General features: G+C 44.4%; 2 protein-coding genes and 1 long non-coding RNA gene across 3 annotated transcripts in view; 1 reads left to right on the forward strand and 2 right to left on the reverse strand.

The window, feature by feature from the left end:
• Window positions 1-410: 410 nt before the first annotated feature.
• LOC125435296 (sorcin-like) lies at window positions 411-16,913 on the reverse strand. The gene is made up of 9 exons (XM_048501485.1): window positions 16,886-16,913; window positions 15,938-15,969; window positions 13,973-14,056; window positions 9,736-9,805; window positions 8,325-8,368; window positions 7,118-7,265; window positions 5,807-5,920; window positions 2,765-2,823; window positions 411-623 (listed from the first exon to the last, which is right to left on the reverse strand). Exons 1-9 carry the CDS (start codon window positions 16,911-16,913, stop codon window positions 597-599), a joined length of 606 nt encoding a protein of 201 aa, XP_048357442.1. The 3' UTR covers window positions 411-596.
• On the reverse strand, window positions 1,220-2,431 carry LOC125434749. The gene is made up of 3 exons (XR_007244819.1): window positions 2,020-2,431; window positions 1,364-1,387; window positions 1,220-1,231 (listed from the first exon to the last, which is right to left on the reverse strand). It is a non-coding gene; the product is annotated as an uncharacterized LOC125434749 (long non-coding RNA).
• A 3,791-nt stretch (window positions 16,914-20,704) lies between the features above and the next one.
• Window positions 20,705-26,574, forward strand: part of LOC125435297 (X-linked retinitis pigmentosa GTPase regulator-like) — a 74,042-nt gene continuing 68,172 nt past the window's right edge. Inside the window, 3 exon segments of the mRNA XM_048501486.1 lie at window positions 20,705-20,799; window positions 21,296-21,618; window positions 25,209-25,263. Of these exon segments, the coding sequence (XP_048357443.1) occupies window positions 20,705-20,799; window positions 21,296-21,618; window positions 25,209-25,263 (473 nt within the window).

A 26,574-nucleotide genomic window follows, 5' to 3' on the forward strand; every position in this document is an offset into this window, starting at 1 on the left:
CTGCATTTCCCACCCTAGGCTTATACGCGAGTCAATAAGTTTTTCCAGTTTTTTGTGGTAAAATTAGGTGCCTCGACTTATATGCGGGTCGACTTATACACGAGTATATGGGGGTAGCATTAATAACTATTAATTTAATATTTACTGCAGCAGAAAAGCAAAAATGGGGGAAATGAAAATTATGTTTTTTGGGAAGCCACACCTGGATTTCTTAGGAGGTCTTGGCCCTCCCTGAACGTCTAAAATAAATTTCTCTACCACTTTATAAAATATCGTCACACATCTAAATGCCAAAGACAGAAAATAACAGGAAGGCATGAACAGTTCTCAGTAGCACAGGAAGAGACGATAAAAGCTGAATAAAAATGTGATTACTTGATACAAAATGAATTACAGATATGAAAGACCAATCAACTCAAAACAAAATTTATTTCACGTTCCTTCTTTTGTTAGTTATCAAAACTATAAAGGCATATAAATCAATATTAATAAAATATGCAAATACCACTTAGTTACGCAGCCATGATTTTTTTTGGTGCAAAGCAAAAAAACAACGTGGAATGTTGATCATGCTGAGTTTCTTCCTTCATTACAAATTAGATGCTCATGATACACTGAATGAACTGCAAAAAGAACAAAACAAGGCACGCTTTAAATCTTGTGTAGTATCACACACCTTCCCCTACTTTTCCTTTAAATATTTTCCTTAGAACCTGCTGACAGGGCTGGTAGAAAGGTTTTTGAACACCACAACTATCAAACTGTATCCCTGGAGTTCTGAGACTTCTTGAAAGGTTGCTTCATACTACAAGACAACCTTTCGTGAAAGACATTTTTCTTTCATTACTGATTTCCCCCTGAATAGAGGAAACACTGGGTAACAGGGGGAACAACAGGGCCCCGAAGTCTGCGGGTGCTGCTCCATGTGAATTGAGGGCAAAACCTGGGATATGTCCCAAATCTTCTTTCATGCCTCATTCTGTGAGCAGAGGAAATCCCCAGCAATGCAGCCCTGTAGAGCAGGGGTCTTCAAACTATGGCCCTCCAGATGTTCATAGACTACAATTCCCATGAGCCCTACCACTTGGCCATGTTGGCAGGGGCTGATGGGAACTGTAGTCCATGAACATCTGGAGGGCCACAATTTGAAGACCCCTGCTGTAGAGCCAGAGACAAGGAGCCTTGGACAAGTTAAGAGACAAGTTGATTAAAGACCTATGTGGGGAAATAGCTACTAATTTAATTTGGTTTACACTAAAGTGATGGGCTATATTAAGGACTGAGGAGGGAATTGTGCCATGTCTGTTCTTTGAGCCATGCTAATCGATTATAGTTAGGCCCAGCTCTAAGTGAGGTTTTGGACCTCTATGACCTGCTTGTAAAGCCTCTCAGGGTGATTCCGCACATGAGTAAAGAGGTTCGACCCAGTTCCCTGAGAAGCCCTCCTCAGGCTACTCTCCCTCAAGACATAGAGTAAAGCGCAGAGGTTATTCACCGGGCAACCAGCTGATCCCATGACAGAGGTACGGCGTATCCCAGTCAAGCCATTGCTGCCTCCCCACTGCAACTGTTTGATCCCAGCTCAGAGGGCGGGATCATCCTGTGAAGCTGCTCGTTCGATTGGGTACTGTTCTCATGACCATGTTCCGGTCTATACACACATGTTACTAAAAAAACTGCCACAGGACTGGAGAGAGGAATGAGGTGGCGTTTTGATTAGCCAGCTGTTGCATATGCGAAGCTTACTCAGCTGTGATTGGCATCATCCTGGGCCTGCCTCCTGGCACCAGAGATTCCTACACTTTTACTGGAATGAGCACCCAACGTGGTTTCCGAGAGCTTGGTTTCTGAAAGTCGTAGTTCCCAACTGGAGTTGGAAATTTGACCCAAGTTGGTACAAAACCACCAGGGAAGCTGAGTGCAAAACTGCGTAGATCCCGAGTAGTTTGGATTGGGGAGCAGTGGGGAAATGCGCCTAAGGAACTTGGGGTTGATAACTGAAGCATGAATTGAATCGACCTCAGTGACAGAATGTGGGACTAGGTCTGCTTCAACTGCCATATTCTTATTTTGCTCTGTCCAGGAATATGGAAAACACACGGGAGCTTGGACAAGTTAAAATGGATTCAGCACATAGCAACATGCTAATTCTCACACTCCTATAAAAGTATTCAGTTTTCTCAGCACAAGGAAGCTAACTGGGAAATTTTAGTCCTATCGTTATTTTTCAAGAAGCTGGCTTACAGACTAAAACTGCTGCGCTATTCTCTGGGAAAGGACAGGATATAAGAGAGAACAAATAAACTCATGGCTGGAGCTCTCAGCTTGGCATACAATAAAGGGTAGTTAGACAAATGTGGTGTAGTGGCTAAGAGCAGCAGTGGCGTAGTGGCTAAGAGCAGTGGCTAAGAGCAGGTGTACTCTGATCTGGAGGAACCGGGTTTGATTCCCAGCTCTGCCGCTTGAGTTGTAGAGGCTTATCTGGGGAATTCAGATTAGCCTGTGCACTCCCCACACACGCATCTCAACTGGGTGACCTTCCTTGGGCTAGCTCACAGCTCTTCATCGGAGTTTATCTCTCAGCCCCACCCACCTCACAGGGTGTTTGTTGTGAGGGGGGAAGGGCAAGGAGATTGTCAGCCCCTTTGAGTCTCCTACAGGAGAGAAAGGGGGGATATAAATCCAAACTCTTCTTCTTCTTCATATATAGATAGCTGTTTTAGTCTGCATCTCTCCTCGCCAAACCAGATTTAGAGACACTTACATCATCATACTGGAAGTTCACCATTCCCTGCTGGGCTGCATCCCTTCTTCGAAAGCTATCTGCAAAAAGATATAGGACGAATGGTACAATGAGAGAGGAACCAACATATAAAAAGCATCACCTGTACAAATATGTGAGATCCATACTAATGTATAAGATGTCCTGTGTGTTATTACAGTGCTTGTTCAAAGTGTTGCAAAGGTCTTGTTCACAAAGGTCTTGTTAAAAAGGGATTGGACAGATTTATGGAGGAGAAGTCGATCTATGGCTACCAATCTTGATCCTCCTTGATCTGAGATTGCAAATGCCTTAACAGACCAGGTGCTCAGAAGCAGCAGCCGCAGGAGGCCATTGCTTTCACCTCCTGCACGTGAGCTCCCAAAGGCACCTGGTGGGCCACTGCGAATAGCAGAGTGCTGGACTAGATGGACTCTGGTCTGATCCAGCAGGCTAGTTCTTATGTTCTTAACCTTTTCCTAGTGGCAAGGTTTTTTCTTTAGTTTGTTTTAACTAATTGGCTGTGTTACCTTAGTAATTAAAGGGAAAACCTAGTTGTTTTAAAACTGTTGCTTCTTGCCGCAGAATATAGTACAGTCTCCTTTGGCAGAAGTCACTCACATTCTACACTGAGAACACAACTGCTGCCATTTTAAAGTGTGCCGACAGACCAAAAGACAGAGTTTAGGTAAATATTTATGATCAAGCAAACCAGGACGTGGAGAAATAAGCTTGGAAACGAGTCAATGTTTAGCCGTCATAGGTGAATAGGTGGTGTTGCTTAACATGAATCATGAATCATGCTGAATATGAATCATGACATTTAACCTAAGTTTATTATGTAAAATGTCCTGAGAAAGTTAACTTAAGTCAAAACCAGTGAAGCTTCAAGGCAGCTTCTGCAGCAGTGGCGTAGGAGGTTAAGAGCTCATGTAGCTAATCTGGAGGAACCGGGTTTGATTCCCAGCTCTGCCGCCTGAGCTGTAGAGGCTTCTCTGGGGAATTCACATTAGCCTCAAGTACACTCCCACACCACGCCAGCTGGGTGTGACCTTTGGGCTGAAGTCACAGCTTCTAGGGAGCTCTCTCAGCCCCACCCACCCCTCACAGGGTGTTTGTTGTGAGGGGGGAAGGGCAAGGAGATTGTCAGCCCCTTTGAGTCTCCTGCAGGAGAGAAAGGGGGGATATAAATCCAAACTCTTCTTCTTCTTCTTCCTCAGAAAGATACCCAATTCACAGAGCAATTCACAGAGCAATTTTTTGGAAAGATGAAATCAACTTATGTTGCTTAAATGCATGTCCTATGCATGTCCTATCTTTCCAACAGGCTCAGGGCAGTTAAGACCAGGAATCAGAGACAGAATATTTACAATTCAAAAGCGAAGCAAAACCTCACTCCCTAGTAAATTGCTAGAGCTACTCACCCCTACTCAATGTATACACTCCACCACATTAAGACTACTTTAATTCAACAGGTGATATATATAATTTCCCCCCCAAATTCTTCAATTAAGTAACCATAATTTAAAAGTTCTCCAAAATAGCCAGCTTTCATAGACTTTCATGAAGGCTAAAAAGGTAGGGATTTGGCATTTAGCTCTAGTGGAGTTTTTCCTCAAAAGAGATAACCACTGAGAGTGTCCAGTTTGACAGAGGTTAGATAGATTACCCATGATGAAGGGATAGTCGGAGATTGGGTCACTATGAGCACGCAGCAAATTCAGGTGTGTTTACAGTTCTGTGAACGGTGTAAGCTGTTTACCTTAATGCACTTTTGAAAAAAAAATTCTGTAAATTAACCACATGACGTTGCAGGTAAGAGTGAGGGTTAATCTGCTTATATACAAAGGGGGTGAACAGAGGGAGATGAAAAAGAACTACCATTGAGATACCAATACTAAGCAATTCACACTGACTTTATGGTTTGTGCATTTGTACTCTCTCTCTCTTTCTCTATCTCACACACGCATGTGGCCTGAATAAACAACAGCGAGCTGCCAATTCCACTTACATGAACAGCTCCCTACCTGAAATGCACTGAAAATTAGACAAAGGAGAGCCAGTATTTAATATAAAGCCGTTAAGGAGAGCCAGTATTTAATATAAAGCCTCCGTACCTGTGGGACCGTCTTGCCCCATACGCCCCAACTTACTGGTGATCCCTGGCCCCTCAATGATGCAGCTGGCCTCCACCCGGGCCAGAGCTTTTTACAGATCCCTGGCCCTACCTGAACCTGGTGGAACGCTTCTACCTTCCAGCTACTTATCACGGGTCCTACTTGGGATCTTAATATTGATTTTCGCAGGGCCTGCAAGACAGAGCTGTTCCACCAGGCCTTTGGGGGGAGTCCGCCGACTGATGCCCCTCCCCTCTTTCTACAACATTCTGTGGACCCTGGCCGTCCCTCCTCCCCTCCCCCTGTTTTTCTTTTCAGAGGACTTGCATTAATGGGGCATGCCATCGATATATTTTGATGTTAGAACGCTGCATTTTAATCGGGATTGAGTTTTCAATATATATAGAGCCATTATTTAATGATTATTTAAATCTTGATATTATTGATTTTATTGTGCTCTATCTATTTGTTTGTTCACCGCCCTGAGCCCTCCGGGGGAGGGCGGTTTATTATTATTAATAATAATAATAATAATAATAATAATAATAATAATAATAATAATAATAATAATAATAATAATAATAATAATAATATTATTATTATTAATAATAATAATAATAATAATAATAAGAAGAAGAAGAAGAAGAAGAACAGGGTTCTTATGAAGACAAAATGGAGAAGAGAATTGCAAAAGAGTGTGTTCTGTGTTTAAATTATTAGACGTTGAGCTGTACAAGGCCTCTTTAACAATTTTGGTATGTTAAAGATACAAGCGACATTGGAAACTGACTGGGGAGAAAAGCTTGATATACATTTATTAAATATATAAATAAATAAAACATATCCGTGAGACTGGTTGTTGGGGGGTTGCTAGGCTGTGTGCGGTGGAAAACCCACAACAGCCAGTTGATTCGTCGACAATACATACCAGTGAGAGCTCTGAGTTTAACACAGCAGGCAATATAGTCATCGAATGCAATCTTTCCATGAGAACCATACCGTTTTGTTATGGCACTCATTGCCTGTGGAGTCAACCTAAATCCTAAATGGAGAAAAGGACAGAAAATACAAAGATACAAAGGAGTTCAATACAGTCACTATTTTTTTCCCTATGTGTGCTTCATATTACTTAGTAATGTAGTACATTCCACCAAAAATGGCACACAACTACCATTCAAGTCACATGGAACAAGATGGGGTTGCCTGGTGGTCAGTTCAGAAGAAACACTTAGCTCCCTCTCCCGTACAGCAGGAACTTAGAGGTACCCAACAAAGTTGATGGATGGCAACAGATTCCAGGCAGACAGTCAAAAGGAAACACTTCTTTACTCAACAGTTAATTAAGTTGTGGAATTCACTGCCTGCAGGTGTAGTAATGGCAGAGGTGGGATCCAGCAGGTTCTCACCAGTTCCCGAGAGTGGGTTACTAATTTGTGTGTGCCGAGAGGGGGTTACTAATTGGGTCCGCTTTTCCATCTCCACGCCCTGCCTTTGAACGTGAAGGTTCCGTATAGCAATTGCGACTAATAATGTCACTCCCTGAACTGGGCTAATCCCTTTCAGGTACTGCAATTCATGGATCCTCAGCCTTTCGTACCTTTTATCTCACCAGTCTCTATCAAAGAACCTGTGTGTTTCACCAGTGCTGTGTTCAGATTTGTGAGTGGGGGCATTTTCTATAATGTGATGATGATTTAGAAATGACCTGGTGCAAAAAAATTTGGGGGGGTTGTGGTGGGGTGGCTGCTCATGGGGGGGCATCCAACTCAGGTTTTGCCCAGGGCTCAGGTTTGCCTAGGTACGCCTCTGCCCCCTTTGCTGAGGGGGGGCTGACGAGGGAACCTGTTACTAAAATTTTTGGATCCCACCATTGAGTGATGGTCACACTTTTGAGATGGCTTTAAAAGGAGATTAAGGGAGAAATGGCTGATAGCGGTGGGTGATTAAAGGGAACCTCCACATTCCAAGGCAACATACCTCTGAACACCAGTGCCAGGAGGAAACATCAGGAGAGAGCACTGGCCTCTATACCTCCTGGGTAACTGTTTTGCCGCTGTATGAAACAGGTTGCTGGACTAGATCAGGGGTCTGCAACCTGCGGCTCTCCAATTGGCCATGCTGGCAGGGGCTGATGGGAATTGTAGTTCATGAACATCTGGAGAGCCGCAAGTTGCAGACCCCTGGACCAGATGGACCATCAGTCTGATCCGGCAGGGCACTTCTTATGTTCTCAACTTACCCATGGTTGCCAAAGCTTTCTGCATCTCCTGGGAATCCACTGAGCCACTGTGGTCAGAATCAACACTCATGAAATGCTGCCGCCAACCACTCAGCACAGCCCAGAGCTCTTTGAATTCATTAAAGCCCATCGTGCCAGACATGTCTCTCTGAACCACGGCTAAGGATCACATCATTTAGTAGCAGAACAAATGCAAGATAAATATTATTTCGTGCAAAACTGTCAGCTGCAGAAACACAAGAAAAGTCAAACACAGATCTCCTGGTGAGCAGAAGTGGCGTCGGAGGTTAAGAGCTCGTGTATCTAATCTGGAGGAACCGGGTTTGATTCCCAGCTCTGCCGCCTGAGCTGTGGAGGCTTATCTGGGGAATTCAGATTAGCCTGTGTACTCCCACACACGCCAGCTGGGTGACCTTGGGCTAGTCACAGCTTCTTGGAGCTCTCTCAGCCCCACCTACCTCACAGGGTGTTTGTTGTGAGGGGGGAAGGGCAAGGAGATTGTAAGCCCCTTTGAGTCTCCTGCAGGAGAGAAAGGGGGGATATAAATCCAAACTCCTCTTCTGGAACTGTATTTCTCTATACAGCAGGTTGTCTTTCCACGACTAGTATTTTTAGTCAAAATTCTAATTAATTATTTTGTTTTCAAGGACAAACGAAACCACGCTGCAAAGTTGTTCTTGTGCTAATATGCCAATTTGCATTTAATTTATTCATTTCTAACTCATGCCTTGCCTTTATGCTACAGCAACCTTCATGGTAGCTTAACTTGTTTTGTTTTTTTAAATTCACCTACAAAATAGTCACCAAGTCACTTGGTACTAATATGAGATCCAAAGTCTAAAAGTACATGCAAGCAAGGCCCCACCAATCTAAAGAATTGCTGAGGGATACATATGTCAAGATCTAATTCAATGCAGCAAGATGAGTTGAACGAATATACAAAGCTTACAAAAACCTGTTAAGGTATCTATTTTTCTGTCTGGATACTCTTCTTCTCACTGCTACTTTATGTCTTACAGATTTTAAACTCAGGAAATCATTTCTGCAGGAAATGCAGAAAAGATGTAGTGACCCCTAATGCAAACTTGCCTAGCAATTCTGACCTGCATTTCTTTTTTTGAAAAAGCATTACAAGTCATTTCAGTCGTCACAACTTCGTCCACAATCTCAAAGCAAAAAAAGCAAATTCCGATAATCGAAAAGATACATCCAGCATGGAAATCATGAGTCTGCATGTCTCTAAGTTGAAAGCTGTTGCAAAGGCAGGAAAAAGAGAAATGCGTTAGTCAACAGCAACGTCTATGCTCTTATGGTAATGGTAATTTAATTTCTATACCGCCCTCCCCTGGAGGGCTCAGGGCGGTGTACAACACACATAATAGTACAAAATATCAAAACATCAGCAATCATGATAGAACAAGACAACATTATAAACATAACAACAATAGTCAGGTGTCAGGCTACAACAACAATAAACAATATTTCAAATATCAATAGTCAAACATAATCAATATAATAACAGGTCATGTACCTAAGAGATGTGTAATTTTATGAATGGAACTTTTTTGCATTGAAATTCAATATGATAATGTTTCAGCCAAAGATACTGAACGCAAAGTTGAATGAAATCAGGTATTATGCAAATATAAACTATATATAAATGAGTAATATTCTTCAGCCATGGCACCTTGGGTTATTATAAAATGCATATGTAAAGGCTCAATGTTATTTATTTACTTATTTTAATATTAGGAAAATTTAATTATCCTGTTGTTTTAATTAGTAATTCTCCAGAGCCTGAGGAGGGGATATATCCTTTTAGCAAATAGAACTAAATCGGAAAGTGCAAGGCTCATTCCGCACACGCAAAATAATGCACTTTCAAGCTGCTTTCACAACTGTTTTTGCCATTCCGCACAGCTTCAAAGAGCCCTGAAAGCAGCTTGAAAGTGCATTATTCTGCGTGTGCGGAATGAGCCCAAGACATTTCCTGGCGTTGGATCTTAAATATAGTCAAATGGTATCTGTTTTACAAATTTGTCTTTGAATTGAATGGCTAAACCCTTTTAATCCATTTTATATTTTTACAAATGAACTGTCAAGTTGGAAAGCAAAATCCATAGATGTAACATGATTTTAAATTTAATAATTTAATAATAGTGTATAACCACTGCCCAATACCTAATGCCAATAAAGGTTATTGTGTGTGTGTGAATATAATAACTTTGCATAGCAACAACATTTCATAACAACATTATAACATAATAGTATTACAACAACATAATATCATAACACCTTATCATAATCGTAACACCTTATTCAATATGCATTATTTTCCCCCAAGTTTTCATCCCCTCCCCTAAGTCCTAAGAAAAGTAGTTTTGAAGGCTGGGAATTAAACAGTACGAAGGAAGTGACTCGTGATTCAAGGAGTGAACTCTGCCAAGGTTATTAATTCTTCAGGGTTTAACTAATTTCAGCCTTTTCAGTATGTTATAAAAGAGTATAATTGCAAAAGATTGTGTTCTGTGTTTAAATTATTAGACACTGAGCTATACAAAGCCTCTTAACAATTTTGCCATGTTAAAGATTTAAATGTTTAAACCTGCGAAACTTACGTTTATATGCTCCTGCAATGCCTGATTGGGTTAGACATCTTTGAAGCTCATCAGCATCTATCTGCCCATCCTGAGGAAAACAGGAGAGAAAAAAATCACTCCAAATTTACTTGCTTTTTTGCCCAATTTATTTAGTATTTATTGATCTATTTCAAAACATTTATATGCCACTTTTCTGCTCCATTACAGCCCTCAAGGCAGCAAACAATTAAAAGTGATTTAAAAAATCACTTTTAAAAATAGAAAATGACAAAAACAAACAAGGAGTAGGGTCAGTATTCCCTTGTTTGTTAATGCAACCATCACTTAACTTTCTCAAGCTAATAGGTCCCTCTTAAGATCAACGACCAGGCTACAGACAAAAACGGGTCTGGATTGGATCCAGACTAATCAGCAATTTCCAATAAGCCCTTTTCCTAGCAGTGTAGCAGTTTAGGGCAAAAAATTCTAGTCTGGAATCCCGGCTTAGCTCCCTGTTCCTTCACATGAAGCCTGTTGAGTGACCTTGGGCCAATCTCAGAACTCTCTCAGTGGCGCAGGAGGTTAAGAGCTCGTGTATCTAATCTGGAGGAACCGGGTTTGATTCTCAGCTCTGCCGCCTGAGCTGTGGAGGCTTATCTGGGGAATTCAGATTAGCCTGGGCACTCCCACACACGCCAGCTGGGTGACCTTGGGCTAGTCACAGCTTCTCGGAGCTCTCTCAGCCCCACCTACCTCACAGGGTGTTTGTTGTGAGGGGGGAAGGGCAAGGAGATTGTCAGCCCCTTTGAGTCTCCTGCAGGAGAGAAAGGGGGGATATAAATCCAAACTCTTCTTCTTCTTCACCTATCCCACAAGGTGTTTATTGAGGGCAGGAGGGAGGAAACTATAAGCTGCTTTGAGACTCCTTACGTAGTGAAAATCAGGGTATAAAAACCAATTCAACTTCTACCCACTACACACGCCCCTCAGACTGTTCCTCAGGGCCTCCATTCCCAAGGAGCATCAATTCTTAAAGATCAGCGGGCTGAAGAGGGAACGCAGCACCAGGAACCTTTTGTTCCACTGATGGACAATCCAACCCAAAGTCTAGTTCAGTTCTCCACTGCTACCAGTCAGAGGCGTAGCTGGGCCAAACTGCGCCCGGTGCGCAGTGTGTTTTTTCTGCCCCCCCCATGGCCCCCACACACACACCGCCCCCCTTCCCACACTTACCTATGTTCCTTTTTATTTCTAGTACTTTTGGGGGCTAAAAAAAGCGGCCTCTTCACAGTTCAGGCTTAAAAACTGCCTGACGAACTATACCTCCCAGGAGACCTTGTGAGCCCCAAGGTCTCCTGGGAACTGGAGTTCCTCAGGCAGTTTTTAGCCTGAACTGTAAATAGGCCGCTTTTTTCAGCCTTAAAAAAGAAAAGAAATGTAGGTAAGTGTGGAAAGGGGGGCGGTGTGTTTGTGTGCCATGCAGGGGGGAGCCACGGGGGGCTGCGGGGGAAAGGGGGAGGGGCCGGGGATGATTTTCCACCCCAGGCGTGCCCCTGGTGCACGACGCACCCCCCAACCCCTTGGTGCTCCGCCACTGCTACCTGTAGTCTCAGTCCAAACACCTACATGAAGCTGCTAACAGTGGAACTAGAGAAACACATTCTAGTGGCTGGGGTCTCTTTGAATTCACAGGCATGTCATTTGTTTTGATATGATATTTGGTTTGAACCTGGGAGTGGAAGCCCCGAGGGATTCTTCGTCTGGTAGCCTGGTGATTGCTCTTAGATAGTCCTTTGCATAGCCTAAGCATTTTATTGTCATTGTGCACGCACAACGAAATTTACAGCAGCATTCCTCGATGCATACAATTCCAGACTCATACCCCATCCTCACTTTCCCCTTCCTCCACCCATCCCTACACAGCCCCAAACACATCAACACGAAGCCACGGAGTTTAGCATAGCAACAGCTCTAGAGTAGAAGCTGTCTCTAAGCCTCTTTGTCCTAGTTTTGATAGACCTGTATCGTCTGTAACAGTTCAAAAAGAGAGTGTGCTGGATGAGACGGGTCTCTCAGAATATTTTGGGCTTTCTTTAGGCTTCGGGAATTATAGAGTTCTTCCAAGGAGGGGAGAGGGCATCCGATAATCCTCTGTGCAGTATTGATTGAAGGGCTACCCACACTCATTCCGCTTACGGAGAAAAATCCATTCTCCATTTTATTACATACACACACTTATCCATTTTCCAGTATGGAAACATTTGATAAATCTCTGTAATAAATGGGAATAGGGACTTGATAAAAGATTTAAACTAAATGCTTTCATACAAAAAGCTCCGATTCAATACCCAATTAGAAGATAATTTTCATACATAGCAGAACTCATGCAAATATTTGACTTACAGTGATACGTTATATAGCTGCTCAAAAGACGTGTAAAACAATTAAGAATATGCGTTCTGTGTATTCTGCAATGGACAGTATTAGACCCACTCCGTATGGGCCATTACACATGGGTTTAGAATGGAAAAAAATCCATGGGGGGGGGGCCCTTTGCACAGTTCCCGCCCCTGAAGCGAGTCTGCCCGGTGTTATTCCTCCCAAACTGGGTTTTTTGAGAATCACACTATTCATGAGTCTTTTGAAAAATTCTGGTCGGAGCCGCTTGAGAGCGAACTGCTGGGCAGGAGGTGCTTTATTTGGCTGCGCTTTCCATTTTTTTTACTTTTGCAGCTTACGTTGTAGGTGCTGGTCGTATCGTGGTACCGTGAGATGTCAGCATGGCTGTGGGGGTTCCTTTGTGCATGCCTGCACAGGTATGCATCGGTGGGAGGTACATTTTTTTAAAAATAGACACGCTTCCGTGTGAAGGCGCGACGGCAACCCACATGGTTTCCGTGGGCTCCGATCGCTGCTTGCATGGATGCACGTGAACGCAAAAACAGGAAAGCAGGTTACTTTATCCCGACTGCAACCCGCTAGACATTTGCAGTGTGGAGTGGGCCTTAGAACAACCTTTTAAAGAAGAACCTTTGGAATTTTCACACAAGGTGGTGACACAGCCACAAAACAGCTGCTATGGAGCAGCAGTGGCGTCGGAGGTTAAGAGCTCGTGTATCTAATCTGGAGGAACCGGGTTTGATTCCCAGCTCTGCCGCCTGAGCTGTGGAGGCTTATCTGGGGAATTCAGATTAGCCTGGGCACTCCCACACAGGCCAGCTGGGTGACCTTGGGCTAGTCACAGCTTCTCGGAGCTCTCTCAGCCCCACCCACCTCACAGGGTGTTTGTTGTGAGGGGGGAAGGGCAAGGAGATTGTCAGCCCCTTTGAGTCTCCTGCAGGAGAGAAAGGGGGGATATAAATCCAAACTCTTCTTCTTCTTATGGGAGGCGGAGCCAGCCAGAAAGCAACTCCTACAGCTTACCTCAAGGCACATAGTGAAGATCCTGCCACTGTGGCGGCAGCTTCTGCCAAAGGAACATTCTGAAAGAACTGCCCAACCAATCAACTCTCCAATGGCCAATCAAAAGCCTTGTCGGGCAAAAGCCTCACCTGGCCCCACTCACTTTCTGAAAACACCTGGCAGGCTCCAGGAGAGGGGTCAGCAGGTACTATGGTGCCCACGCGCACCACGCTGGGGATGCCTGATCTAGAATAATGATTAATTAGGAATAATCTCACAGTTATATCACCAATAAAGAACAACTAGTGTGGTCAATTTTTTCTCTCTCTTTCTCACAATACTAGAACCAGGGGGCATCCATTGAAAATGCTGGGGGGAAGAATTAGGACTAATAAAAGGAAACACTTCTTCACACAACGTGTGATTGGTGTTTGGAATATGCTGCCACAGGAGGTGGTGATGGCCACTAACCTGGATAGCTTTAAAAGGGGCTTGGACAGATTTATGGAGGAGAAGTCGATCTATGGCTACCAATCTTGATCCTCTTTGATCTGAGATTGCAAATGCCTTAGCAGACCAGGTGCTTGGGAGCAGCAGCAGCAGAAGGCCATTGCTTTCACCTCCTGCAGGTGAGCTCCCAAAGGCACCTGGTGGACCACTGCGAGTAGCAGAGTGCTGGACTAGATGGACTCTGGTCTGATCCAGCAGGCTAGTTCTTATGTTCTTAAGGCCATTGCATTCACCTCCTGCAGGTGAGCTCCCAAAGGCACCTGGTGGGCCACTGCGAGTAGCAGAGAGCTGGACTAGATGGACTCTGGTCTGATCCAGCAGGCTTGTTCTTATGTCATTTTAAACGGGAAAAAGGAGAACGTACCTGCCCAGCAACAGCTGCAAAATAACCATACAAGGGATCTTGAGCTTGACCAGGAAAAGCCGGTCCGCCTGGAGCACTCCCATACTAGTAAGAAGAAACCAGGAATTAAACTAAAGTCAATACTTTTGTGGTTTGTTGGATACACAATACTTCTCCTCAATCCTTTCAACAAAGCGTGTTTCAGAGCCTGCTCCACAGCAACTGTGGTTACAACATGCTCTACGCCTTGACTGATATCAAAAGTAATTCTTCTAACCGCTAAAATGGTCATTCCTCATTGAGATTTAGCATTTCTTCTTTTTAGGAGGGTACGCAGAAAGGGGAAAGGCAAAAAGTTCATACACTGAAGAGGACGGTGGTTGTTTGCTATTCCATTTCTACTTTCTCTTTCATCACGAAGTACTGGCTTATTCCACAGTATATAGATCCAGTGGTAGGCAGAACTCCTGGTAACGGGTGCCAGAGAGGTGGCACTCAAAGCTCCTCTTCTGTGGGCACCTCAAGAAACAGAGTGCCCACAGAGTGCCCCAGAGTGCCTCCCTCATTATTACTATCATCACAGAGCCCTCGGGATGTAATGGTATGCAAAACCGTGAATAAAATACATACATCACCGCCCAGAGCCCCTCGGGGATGGGGCGGTATAAAAATCGAATAAAATAAAATAAATAAAATAAATCTAGGCTGGCCTGGGCCGCTGGGCTCGATTATTAGCATTAAACCTAAGACCTAGTTTTGGGGAAGCAGTGTAGGTAACCCTGTTAAGTGCTGTTAAACCCCACTGATTTTCATGGGAAGAACTAAAACGTGATCCTTTACCCGGGAGTAAGCTCGGTTGCTGGCAATGGGGCTTGCTTCTCAGTAAACCCTCCTAAGGTTGTGATTCACCCATTGGAAGAGTTGCACGGTTGCTTCAAAGCAAAGCCACCTACTACCACCAAACTTACTCCGGAGTAACGCACGCCTCGGAGCCAACCATTTTTTCCAAACTAAAACCTCAGTATTCAGGTTAAATTGCCGTGTGGGCACTTTGCGATAAATAAGTGGGTTTTGGGTTGCAGTTGGGCACTCGGTCTCGAAAACGTTCGCCATCACTGGTATAGATTCATTGCAACTATCCAAATAATCCAAAACTTTTATATATTTCTGATCACGAGTCTGTACACATATGCCTTTAGAGGCAACTGTAGACCCAGAAGTTTCCAAAAACAAAGGCAAGTACTTGCTGGCCAGAACAGGCCCTTTTCATACTAGGAAAAGGAACAGATTTGTTTAGAGACAGAGAAAGAGTAAATATTAAATGAAAACTGAACACTCAATCTGAGGTATTTGGACAGTATACAAGATCTCCCAGATAGACATAGGAGGTTATTTCCTGGAGTTGGATCATGGGTGACTTTCCATATTCTATCTTGTCTGATACATACATCCATCTATTTTAAATAGATTTTTACCAACCTGGTGGTTTTCTTAACAGTATTTTCAAACATATCATAAAAGCTACAGACTGCGTAAAGCTTAAGAATTAAATGTTAACATAAAACATAAAGATGTTAACATAAAACATACGTTTTATGTTTCTGTATTATATTAAACTATATATTCAATAAAAATAATTTTAAAAAAGAATTAAATGTTAACATCAACCCAGGACAAAGGCTGAATGATAGATCCCCCTCTCTATATTCAAACAAGACTCACACATAGGGGGTTTGGGCTCAAAATGACTGCTTTTGTTTATTATCATCCAACACAAGTTACCTTTGTGTGCAGAATAGCAATTAATGTCTATGCTAGATTTGAGATTACAGAAGCCAGGTGGAGGAAATAATTCAAAGGAGTTGCTTCAGCAAACATTTGAACACATACCATAAATTTCCAGGTGGACAAGAAATCACATCTTCACAGCAGTATGGCTCTAGCTTGGTGAGTGCTCTCAGAACTTTGAAAATGAGGAGTGTGTACCTTCACAGAATGGCGGTCATGGGGTATGGGGTCTATCATAAACAGCATAAACAGGAGCAGCAGTGGCGTAGGAGGTTAAGAACTCGTGTATCTAATCTGGAGAAACCGGGTTTGATTCCCAGCTCTGCCGCCTGAGGCTTATCTGGGGAATTCCGTGCTAGCCTGCTGTACACTCCCAACACAACGCCTAGCTGGGTGACCCTTGGGCTACCGCACAGCTTTCCGCAGCTCTCTCAGTCTCCCAATTCTACCTCCACAGGGTGTTTGTTGTGAGGGGGGAAGGGCAAGGAGATTGTAAGTCCCTTTGGAGTTTCCTGCAGGAGAGAAAAGTGTGTGGGATATGGGGAACCAAACTCCTCTTCTTCTTCTTCCTCTTCTTTGTAAATGTAGCACCCAGCCAACCTTAAACCAGCAAAAGATTAAAGTGGGAAAATTGAACACCTACCCTGCTGGACCTTTTCGCCTAAGTTCAGCTGTGTGCATGTTGGGAACCATCCACATCATTGAATATCTACGCGCCAAATAAATTAATGCCCGAAAAAGTGAAATCTACCGCCAGAAAACTTATACTGGAACAAAATTTTATTAAGCTTTAAGGGGCCACTGGTTTCCAGTTTTCCTTTGCTACTGCAAACTAACACAGCCTTCAGAACTGCCTGACCGGGTTTTCAAAACTAGGAAAAAACAGAACTTGGTCGTAAGCTCCGTCCAAAAGAATGGGGCTTAATTCCAAGTAAACTTAAATAGGTTCGAGATGCAAGTCCCCCGGAACTTGATACTTCCTGTCCTTGCAAAGTTAAGACGGATCCAGGTGCAAAGAACAAGAAAGGTGAACAGCGCCAGGTGGAAATCCCGCCACCCGGTAGCATCACGGGGAAAGCAGAGACGCGCAGGAAAGGCAGAGGGTCTCCGATGGCAACAAGGCAGCATCCCTGAAGTCGGACTTACCAGGCACCTGCTCTTCGGCCTCCCCCATCACAGGGGGAGGGGAATGAATCGAGGAGAACAGAGGCGTGAGCGGCTTGGATCCCGGAAGTAAACAAACCTCCTGCCACTAGCAACGGCGGCAGGCTGGATCATAGAGCGTCGCTTGCATTCCGCTGTAGAACGTCACCCCAAACAACCATAGAGATAAAACTTTCGACCAGCAAGGCGAGACAGCCGTAATATCTCTGAGGCGGGATTCCTCATTGCAATTAATTAGTGTCTAGAGGCCTACAAATGCTGAGGGATTATTTCAGCTTGGAAACCTCCTGAAGCAAGTTTTTGGGAGAGTGACGAACAAAGACGCTAAAGGAATAAACAGGAATAAAAACACACTAAATAAAAACACACTAAATAAACAGGAATTGAAGCAAAAAAAGGCAGAAGTCGCAATTTGACCATTTTATGTTGCTGTTGCCTGGAATCATAGGGAGGTTCGTAGTGGAAGAAGTCCAGAGTGCGTCGAGTGCACAGGCTGCAATGCTTGGCACTCCAGATGTTATGGACTACAATTCCCATCAGCCCCTGCCAGCATGGCCAATTAGCCATGAACATAAGAACAAGCCAGCTGGATCAGACCAGAGTCCATCTAGTCCAGCTCTCTGCTACTCGCAGTGGCCCACCAGGTGCCTTTGGGAGCTCACGTGCAGGAGGTGAAAGCAATGGCCTTAAGAACATAAGAAAGAGCCTGCTGGATCAGACCAGAGTCCATCTAGTCCAGCACTCTGCTACTCGGAGTGGCCCACCAGGTGCCTCTGGGAGCTCACCTGCAGGATGTGAAAGCAAATGGCCTTAAGAACATAAGAACGAGCCTGCTGGATCAGACCAGAGTCCATCTAGTCCAGCACTCTGCTACTCACAGTGGCCTACCCGTAAGTGCCTTTAGAGCTCACGTGCAAGTGAGGTGAGAGCAATGTATCTTCTGCGGGTTGTTGCTCCCAAGCACCTGGACTATTAAGCAGTGGTGGGATTCAGCAGGTTCGCACCACTTCGGCAGAACCGGCTATGCCAAAATGAGAAGCTTGTAATCAACCAGTTGTTAAATTATTTGAATCCCAACACCGGAACCGGTTGTTAAATTATTTGAATCCCATCACTGCTGTTAAGGCATTTGCAATCTCAGATCAAAGAGGATCAAGATTGGTAGCCATAAACCGACTTCTCCTCCATAAATCTGTCCAAGCTCCTTTTAAAGCTAACCAGGTGAGTGGTTATCACCACCTCCTGTGGCAGTGCCATTCCAAACACCAATCACACGCTATGCGTGAAGCAAAGTGTTTCCTTTGATTAGTTCCCACCTTCCCCCCAGCATTTTCAATGGAAGCCCCCTGGTTCTAGTATTGTGAGCAGTTAGAGAAAAATGCCGCCTCTGTCAATATTTTCTACCCCATGCCATATTCTTAAGGTGGACCTCTCAATCATATCCCCCCTCAGACGTCTCCTCTCCAAACTAAAGAGTCCCAAACGCTGCAGCCTCTCCTCATAAGGAAGGTGCTCCAGTGCTGGCAGGGGCTGATGGGAATTGTAGTCCATAACATCTGGAGTGCCAAAGGTTCGCCACCAGCTCTTCGTGCTCTTTTCACTGTTTTCTGGAATTTGGGGTGACTCTGGATTTCCCCCAGTATTAAACAATGAAATATTAAAGAAATCTTCATGCAGAGAGTTTCCCTTATAATGCAGAAGTAATCTACAGATATCTTGATGGTTTCTATAATATTCATGGGAAAATAGATGTTACAATATGCCCAGTGGTCACACAAAGAAGAACTTTGTGAAAACAGTTGTCCTGTCCCGATGAGTGTAAAATATGCTATTCCGAAGCCAGAGACAGCAACCCTGGAATGAGTCCTGTTATTACTTGTCTTCAGAATAACTCTTGGTCAGAAATCCCTGTTTTTTGTTAAAGAAAAACATGTGATCCAGGAAACCCACAATTGGCCATGCTGGCAGGGGCTGACGGGAATTGTAGTCCATGAACATCTGGAGTGCCATAGGTTCGCCACCACAGCGTTAGGCCAATCACAGTTCTCTCAAAACACTCTCAGCCCCACCTACCTCACAAGGTGTCTGTTGTGGAAGACGAAGGGATTGTGATTGTAAGTCACTTTGAGACACCTTAAAGATAGAGAAAAAAGTGGTGTATAAAAACCAACTCTCCTTCTTAACAGAAATTAGTAATAGCATATTAATATATTCAAATATCAGTTGTAATGATATCTGGTGGATATTACGGTTACAGAAGCTGTGCAAGTATAGACTAAAGGCATAAAAGGACAAAGGGAGGATCCTCTATAGGGGGTGGAATATGCGGGTGAAAGAAGAATTATACCCAACTAATACCACAAGATGTCATTCTAACATTATGAATCAAGAAGCAAAGTAGTGAAACCAGAGGGTACAACTTATGATCAAATTTCATTGGTGACTGGATTAAGAACTGCTGTAGTATGTGGCCTTGAGAAGTATTACTTGAAGTATAACATTTAGGTTAAGGAATATCAGAAGGGGAGATTAGTTCTGTGTGTAACACCCATGCTCAGAATGGGTTGACCCAGAAAGGGGTGGAGACTCAAAGCTGCAGAGCTCATGTAGTTTGGAGGAGACAAGGCTACCAGACTCGGACCTTGATTTGTATAAGCCCTTAACACCTTGTTAAGGGTTCTTTTTGTGGTTGTAATGGGTGAGAGTTCTCCTGGAAATCTTCATCATGTTGAATCCTGTTCATCAAGCCCTTGGAGTCTTCAGGAGCCAACCCACTTGCAAAGAAGAATTGGACTTGGCAGATTCAGTAGACTGTAAATATAAGGACTTGAAAATGCAACCTGAACAGGACCTTGAAATGTGATGTGAAATGTTGATGTTATATGTTAAGAAAGTAAACCATTTTGTTTTTAAAAATTTGTTGTTGCAAACTCATTCCAAGTTCTGCCCCACAGAACCCACAAGCTGAGGTTACATGTGCAGAACATTATTCTGAAGCATCAGAAGCAACAAATGTATTTTGCAAACTGAACTCTAATAAGCACTGAAAACACTATCTGCACCAGATAGTGGGTGAAATGAAACAAACATTATTATATTAGCCTTACTGAACATAATTTCTGCATTTTACATTAGGTCTAAGCCTATTTATTGACAAGTAAGTAGTATGATTCCAAATGAGTTTATATCTAAGTGTGTATAATTGGGATCATAACCTTAGGTCAATTAGGGTGCTCACTACTTTCACCTCATCTGATTGCACTGTTTTTATATCTTGTAACCTTTCTTGAGTCTTTGTGAGAAAGGTGGATGTAACCAAATACCTTTTGTGTACATTGCAATGCATGAAGACATTTAATAGGAAAAGAATTTCCTAGCATATAGGTCCAGTGGTGAAAAAGTCACCCATTGAGTTTCAGGTGTTTTGTGAGCTGGTGCAAAAAATCATTGTTTGGTCGTTGTGGGGGAGGGTGGTCGTCCATACCTGGGGTGGGGGTGGGGGGGCACCAACCTCAGATTTTGTCCCCGGGCTCCAGTTTGCCTAGATTCGCCCCTGCACTGAGGTCCCTTCATAACTGGTACAACTAATCCCAGTGACTCAAACAATTTGGTCAATCACCACACCTTAATCCAGTCCAGAGGGATAAAAGTAGACAGAGGCATGCCTACCACCATGCGGTTCCCAAGGGGAGGTGAATTCTGCCAATTTCCCCCTCACTGCATCCCACCACTTTACTGTTGTTGAAAGCCTGTAAACCTCCCTAACAAAACTCCGTGGGACTCAGCAGGTTGAAACTGAAGATGCAAATTGTGCAATGTTTGCAAGTGTTGAATACCTGCTATCAGAAACCGAGGAAAGTAGGAGCCGAGGAAAGTATGTACAGAAGCCGAGGAAAGTAGGAGCAGCAGTGGCGTAGGAGGTTAAGAGCTCGTGTATCTAATCTGGAGGAACCAGGTTTGATTCCCAGCTCTGCCGCCTGAGCTGTGGAGGCTTATCTGGGGAATTCAGATTAGCCTGGGCACTCCCACACACGCCAGCTGGGTGACCTTGGGCTAGTCACAGCTTCTCGGAGCTCTCTCAGCCCCACCTACCTCACAGGGTGTTTGCTGTGAGGGGGGAAGGGCAAGGAGTTTATAAACCCCTTTGAGTCTCCACAGGAGAGAAAGGGGGATATAAATCCAAACTACTCCTACTCCTCCTCTTCTTCTTCTTCAAGGGTGGCAGGCATTCATCTGTATACAGAATTATTCCTATTTGCATCCAATGGACATTCTTAAGTGCGTCCCTTATATCTCAGTCCTCCTGCGATACCCCTTAGGACAGCTCACCTTATTCATTTAACTGGTCTGTCCCCCTTAAAAGTGACACCCCCCTCTTATCTGCGAGGCTAGTGTGGGCGTGTCTCCCTTTTCCCAGCAGCGCTGGTTCTCCCTCCACTTTGTCCATCCCTGTTTGCAGCTTACCAAAGATGCCAGTTGGGAAGCGAACCGGCTGCCTTTGTCTCGTCTCCAAGAGGCAGCCAATCAGGGCACAACGAGTCCGTTGCTTAGCAACTATTCCTCCTCGCTTGATGAGCCCGAGCGCCTGCGCTGTCCGTTGGAGGGCGGGATTAAAGGGCGGCTTCCTCTTCCGGAGGGTCGCTGGCCGGACGCGCCGGTTCCTGTCGGTATGGTGGCCACGGACAGAGAGCGTCGTAGCCTCCTGTGGGCAACCGGTAGGGGCGGGGCGATGCTGGACGGGGCGCTTCGGAGGGCGGGGGGCTGAGCGTGATCCTGCGGGGGAGGGGGCGTGGCTGGCGGGGGAGGGGGGCGGAAGCGCTTGCCCTGGAGGGTGTGCGCCGGGCGGGCGCTTAGCTTGCTCTTTCTCCCAGGTGCACGGTTAGAGAAGCAGCTTCCTTGCGTTTGCACGTTGTGATCTGCATGTAGTAGGAGTGGGGAGTTTTGCAAAGACCCCTGGCTAGCAAGGAGGCAGGTGTGATGTGTATCCCTGTTTAATGAATCCTCCATGCCCCATTCAGTTTCATTGGGAACATCCACGTGAAGAGTCTTTGATTCTCAGGCTGTGCAGTAATAGCTACACATGTGCACAAGCAGACACGTTAATACTATTTATTTATTGCTTGCTTGCTTGCTTGCTTGCTTGCTTCGTTTTCTATACCGCCCTATCCCCGAGGGGCTCTGGGCGGTTTACAACATAAAATCCAGTACAGTGCTAACGAGGAGCAACAATAAAAAACAATTTACCTAGGCTCCAACAATTTAGATTACTAATAAACAGTAAAATCCCCTTTAAAACAGCGGTAATACGATAAAGGCGCCGAGAAGCCCATTAACTGGTGGTCCCCGGCCCCTCTGTGATAAAGTGGTTGGGTCTCCACGCTGGCTAGGACTCTTTACGTGTCTCCGGGCCCCCCGGCCCAGTGGAACACTCTTCCTCCAGCCAGTCCGGCCTGATGGAACACTTTTCCTCCAGCCGTCCCGACTCCTATGCGTGGATCTCGGTGGAATTTGCCAGGGTCTAGAAGACCGAAGTTGTTCCGCCTGGCCTTTGGACAAACCAGCCGCTGAGAGTAGCGCCCCTGTTCGGATTACATCAAGATTACATCCTCCTATGGAGGAGTCCGGTCGCTCCCTAGGGGAGGGTTTTTGCATGAAAGTGACGCATCGGGTGCTCTTTTGCCATGCTAGTACCGCTGTTTTAATGTAATTTAGTATATTTTAATGTTGGAGCTTTATGGGTCGTTGTTGTTTTAATTGCATGGTTTGCCTTCTTATTTGTTTGTATTAATTTGTTGTGCACCGCCCCTTGGGGATGGGGCGGTACAAATAACTTAATCCCCTTGGGGATGGGGCGGTACAGAAATCGAAATAAATAAATAGATAACAAGCCCTCCCCCCAAACCAGAAACTTAATGGGACTGGCTCTGATTATGAACTGGTAGTTCTTCCTCATCCCTTTCGTTGCAAGGTTCTCAAACTTCCCTGGCAATTGAAAGCCTTTGCCAGAGAGTCACGACCAGGAATCTTAACCTGGCTTGATATATGCAGGTCATTCAGCAAGGTGATCCGTGATCTCCCGTGTGTATCTATGCAACATGAATCTGGACTAGACGATAACCTTGTTATAAGCTACTTGGTTTTCTCTACGTGTAATTACATGACCGGACTGCATGTCAGGTGGCAGTTCCACTTCCATCCCTGTGTAACCTGTAGCAGAGTTGTAATAAGCCATTATTTATTATCCCTGTTGTCAGAGGCGTAGCTAGGGAAAATGGCGCCCCGGGGCAAAATCTGAGTTTTGCGCCCCTCCCCCCCCAAAATGGGCAGCCTCCCTCCCCCACCACAACCAAGCAACATTTTTTGCACCAGGTCAACTCAAAGTCACCATCACATTATAGAACATGCCCCCTCACACAAATCTGAACACACCCAGGGCTCCCTAGTTTAAACAACATTGAAAGTGATGCTATTTTTTGAAGGGGGGAATCCACCCTGAAACAGCCTCACTTTCAATGTTGTTTAAACTAGAGAGCTCAGATTCTCCTTTTAAGTCCACCTTAAAGGGAGACTCTGGGCTCCCTAGTTTAAACAACATTGAAAGTGATGCTGTTTCAAGGTAGATTCCACCACCACCACCCCAAAAAACCAGCATCATTTTCAATGTTGGTTATTGTGAGTTTTCTGGGCTGCGTGGCCGTGGTCTGGTGGATCTTGTTCCTCATTTTTCACCTGCATCTGTGGCTGGTATCTTCAGAGGTGTATCACATATTGAAATCTGTTATACACTGTGTCCAGACTTCTCTTATAACACGCTTCTCTCTGTGATGCACCTCTGAAGAGCAAATGCTGTTCTTGTACCTCTTAATAAATTCAATGCCAATACACATGAACAATTACAACTTTTTTAAAAAATCAACTCTAAAGGGTGAATTCATCTATATTGCTTCTGCAGTAGTCTTTGCAACCACATTCCAGAGGACTGCTCAATGCTTAATTTTTAATGTTTGAATCTTAAAACTGCAAACAGTTACATTATTATACAAATTCTTTGTGCCACAGAATTAATTTCTGTATCTGTTTCTGCTTGGGAGTGGGATGGAACCGTGGGCAAACACAGCTGTGCTAAAGTCCTGATTGTTTTAAGTTATTTGCTTTTTTATTTCGTTGCATGGCAGCAAAAAGTAGTGTTAAAGTAAACAGGAATGTCCATCTTTCAGCAGTATTTTTTTTAGAGCATAGTAAGCCATTTTTGCAAAAGATTCTTTTGAGGAAAAGGTCTTTAGACATCTGAGGGAAGTGAGAAAGAAATAACTGAGTGTGAGCACTAGAGCTGCAGGAAGTGAGCTTGAGTAGCAATGAAGTGGAGCAAGCGCCAAGTTTTTCCTGTAGAAACTGTCTCTTAAGAGAGCAGTAATATCTCTCCTTAATGTTTGATGTGTCACTATCAAACCACAACTGACAGGGTGAACTTGTGGGATTTTCAAGGCAAGAGACACTCAGATGTAGTTTGTCATTGCCTGCCTCTGGGTTGCATCCCTTCACTTCCTTCATGGTTTCCCATCCAAATACTAACTGGGGCTTATCTTGCTTAGGTTCTAAGTTCTGATGAAATAGGGCTAGCCTGGCCTACCCAGGTCAGGAGCAGCAGTGGCGTAGTGGCTAAGAGCAGGTGCACTCTGACCTGGAGGAACCGCGTTTGGGTTGTGGAGGCTTATCTGGGGAATTCAGATTAGCCTGTGCACTCCCACACACGCCAGCTGGGTGACCTTGGGCTAGCCATAATTCTTTGGAGCTCTCTCAGCCCCACCCACCTCACAGGGTGTTTGTTGTGAGGGGGGAAGGGCAAGGAGATTGGAAGCCCTTTGATTCTCCTACAGGAGAGAAAGGGGGGATATAAATCCAAACTACTGCTTCTTCTTCTCCTTCTCCTCCTCCTCTTCGTCTTCGTCTTCTTCGTCTTCCTCTTCTTCGCCTTCCTCGCCTTCTTCTTCTCCTCCTCCTTCTCCTTCTCCTCCTCCCTCTTCTTCTTCTTCTTCTCCTTCTCTTTCTCCTCCTCCTTCTTCCTCTTCTTCCTCTTCCTCTTCTTCCTCTTCTTCTGAAAATTTAGAAACATAGAATTTATTTTAAGTTGCATTAGATATCACTGAGTTGGATAAAGCATCAACTTAGTGTACTATGTGGAAGCAAATTCTGGAGGTTGTGGGGATGGATCAGGCAAGAGATGAACAAGCACTGTTTGATGTTCTATGTTCCAGACAAGGATTTCTTTTTCTTTTTCTCTCCTCTTCATCTCTTGCCCTGGAAGCTGCTGCATTTATCCTAACTGTCAATGCGTCTTTCGTGGAAGACTTAGATGACTCGTAAGTATGCTACATTTTTGGTTTGAATTCTGCCTTAACTCAGTGTGTTCAACCTTCCCAGTTTTGGGGTCTCCCTTTTTATTGCCCATTGAGTAGCAAGGCCCCCCCGGAGCTGCAAGCACGTTGCACAAAGTCAGATGACAGAAAGAGGAGTCGTATTTGTGCTTTTATTAGTAGTAACATATATGGAACATTGAATTCTAGGTTAGCTGTAGGGCAGGGAATGGCCAGTTTGGGGGAATGGAAAGAAGGCAGGGGTCAGCTTTTGTGAAAAATAGATCTCTGAAACTGTGCGTTCAGAAAACAAATTTTCAACGTTTAATGATTCTGCTGATCCTCCGGGTGCATTCAAAGAGATGTGGTTACATAAACATTAAAAATTCCTAATAATGGACATTAGAAGAAGAGGAGTTTGGATTTATATTTCACCTTTCTTTCCTGTAAAGAGACTCAAAGTGGCTTACAAGCTCTTTTCCCTACCTCTCGCCACAACAGACACCTTGTGAGAGATTGTGAGAGTTCCGAAGAGCTGTGACTAGCCCAAAGTCACCCAGCAGGAATGCGGGAGTGCGGAAACACATCTGGTTCACCAGATAAGCCTCTGTCACTCCAGGTGGAAGAGTGGAAAATCAAACCTGGTTCTCCAGATTAGAATCCACCTGCTCTTAACCACTACATGTACCCCAGGTTGAGAACCACTGGTCTAGAGGTCTAGTATGGTGGCCAGGAGCTTACTTTGAGAAAATGTCAGTTATTGGCTTCAGTATCCTGTGCTTGTATAATGGACCTAGAATGTTTCAGATAAGCACCGGGTATGTTTCTTAGAAACACTGCTGTTGAATAGCAAACCCTGTGTGAATAGCAATAGAAGGGAATCTCCATGGCTGCACTTATTCCCTGACCAGTTAGTCTCATAGGATATGACTGAAATTGTGGTTAAAAAATCCTCCCTTCTAGTGTTGAATTAAACTGCAAGAATTTAATATTAAAGCATTTGAAATACACCTTATTGCTTTGTTATTTATTTTTTTCATCTAGTTAACTTGTATGCCATCCTTCTCCATAGGAGCTCACAACGATCATTTAGCTAAAATCAGTGAAGCAGTGCAAAAACAATAACATTAATTCAGCATACATAATGTATTGTCGAAGGCTTTCACAGCCGGGTTCAACTGGTTGTTGTGAGTTTTCCGGGCTGTGGTCTGGTAGATCTTGTTCCTAACGTTTCGCCTGCATCTGTGGCTGGCATCTTCAGAGGTGTATCACAGAGAGAAGTCCACAGAGGTGTATCACAGAGAGAAGTCCACTGTG

The sequence above is a fragment of the Sphaerodactylus townsendi genome, linkage group LG06, assembly GCF_021028975.2.
Source record: "Sphaerodactylus townsendi isolate TG3544 linkage group LG06, MPM_Stown_v2.3, whole genome shotgun sequence".
Taxonomy (NCBI): Eukaryota; Metazoa; Chordata; class Lepidosauria; order Squamata; family Sphaerodactylidae; genus Sphaerodactylus; species Sphaerodactylus townsendi.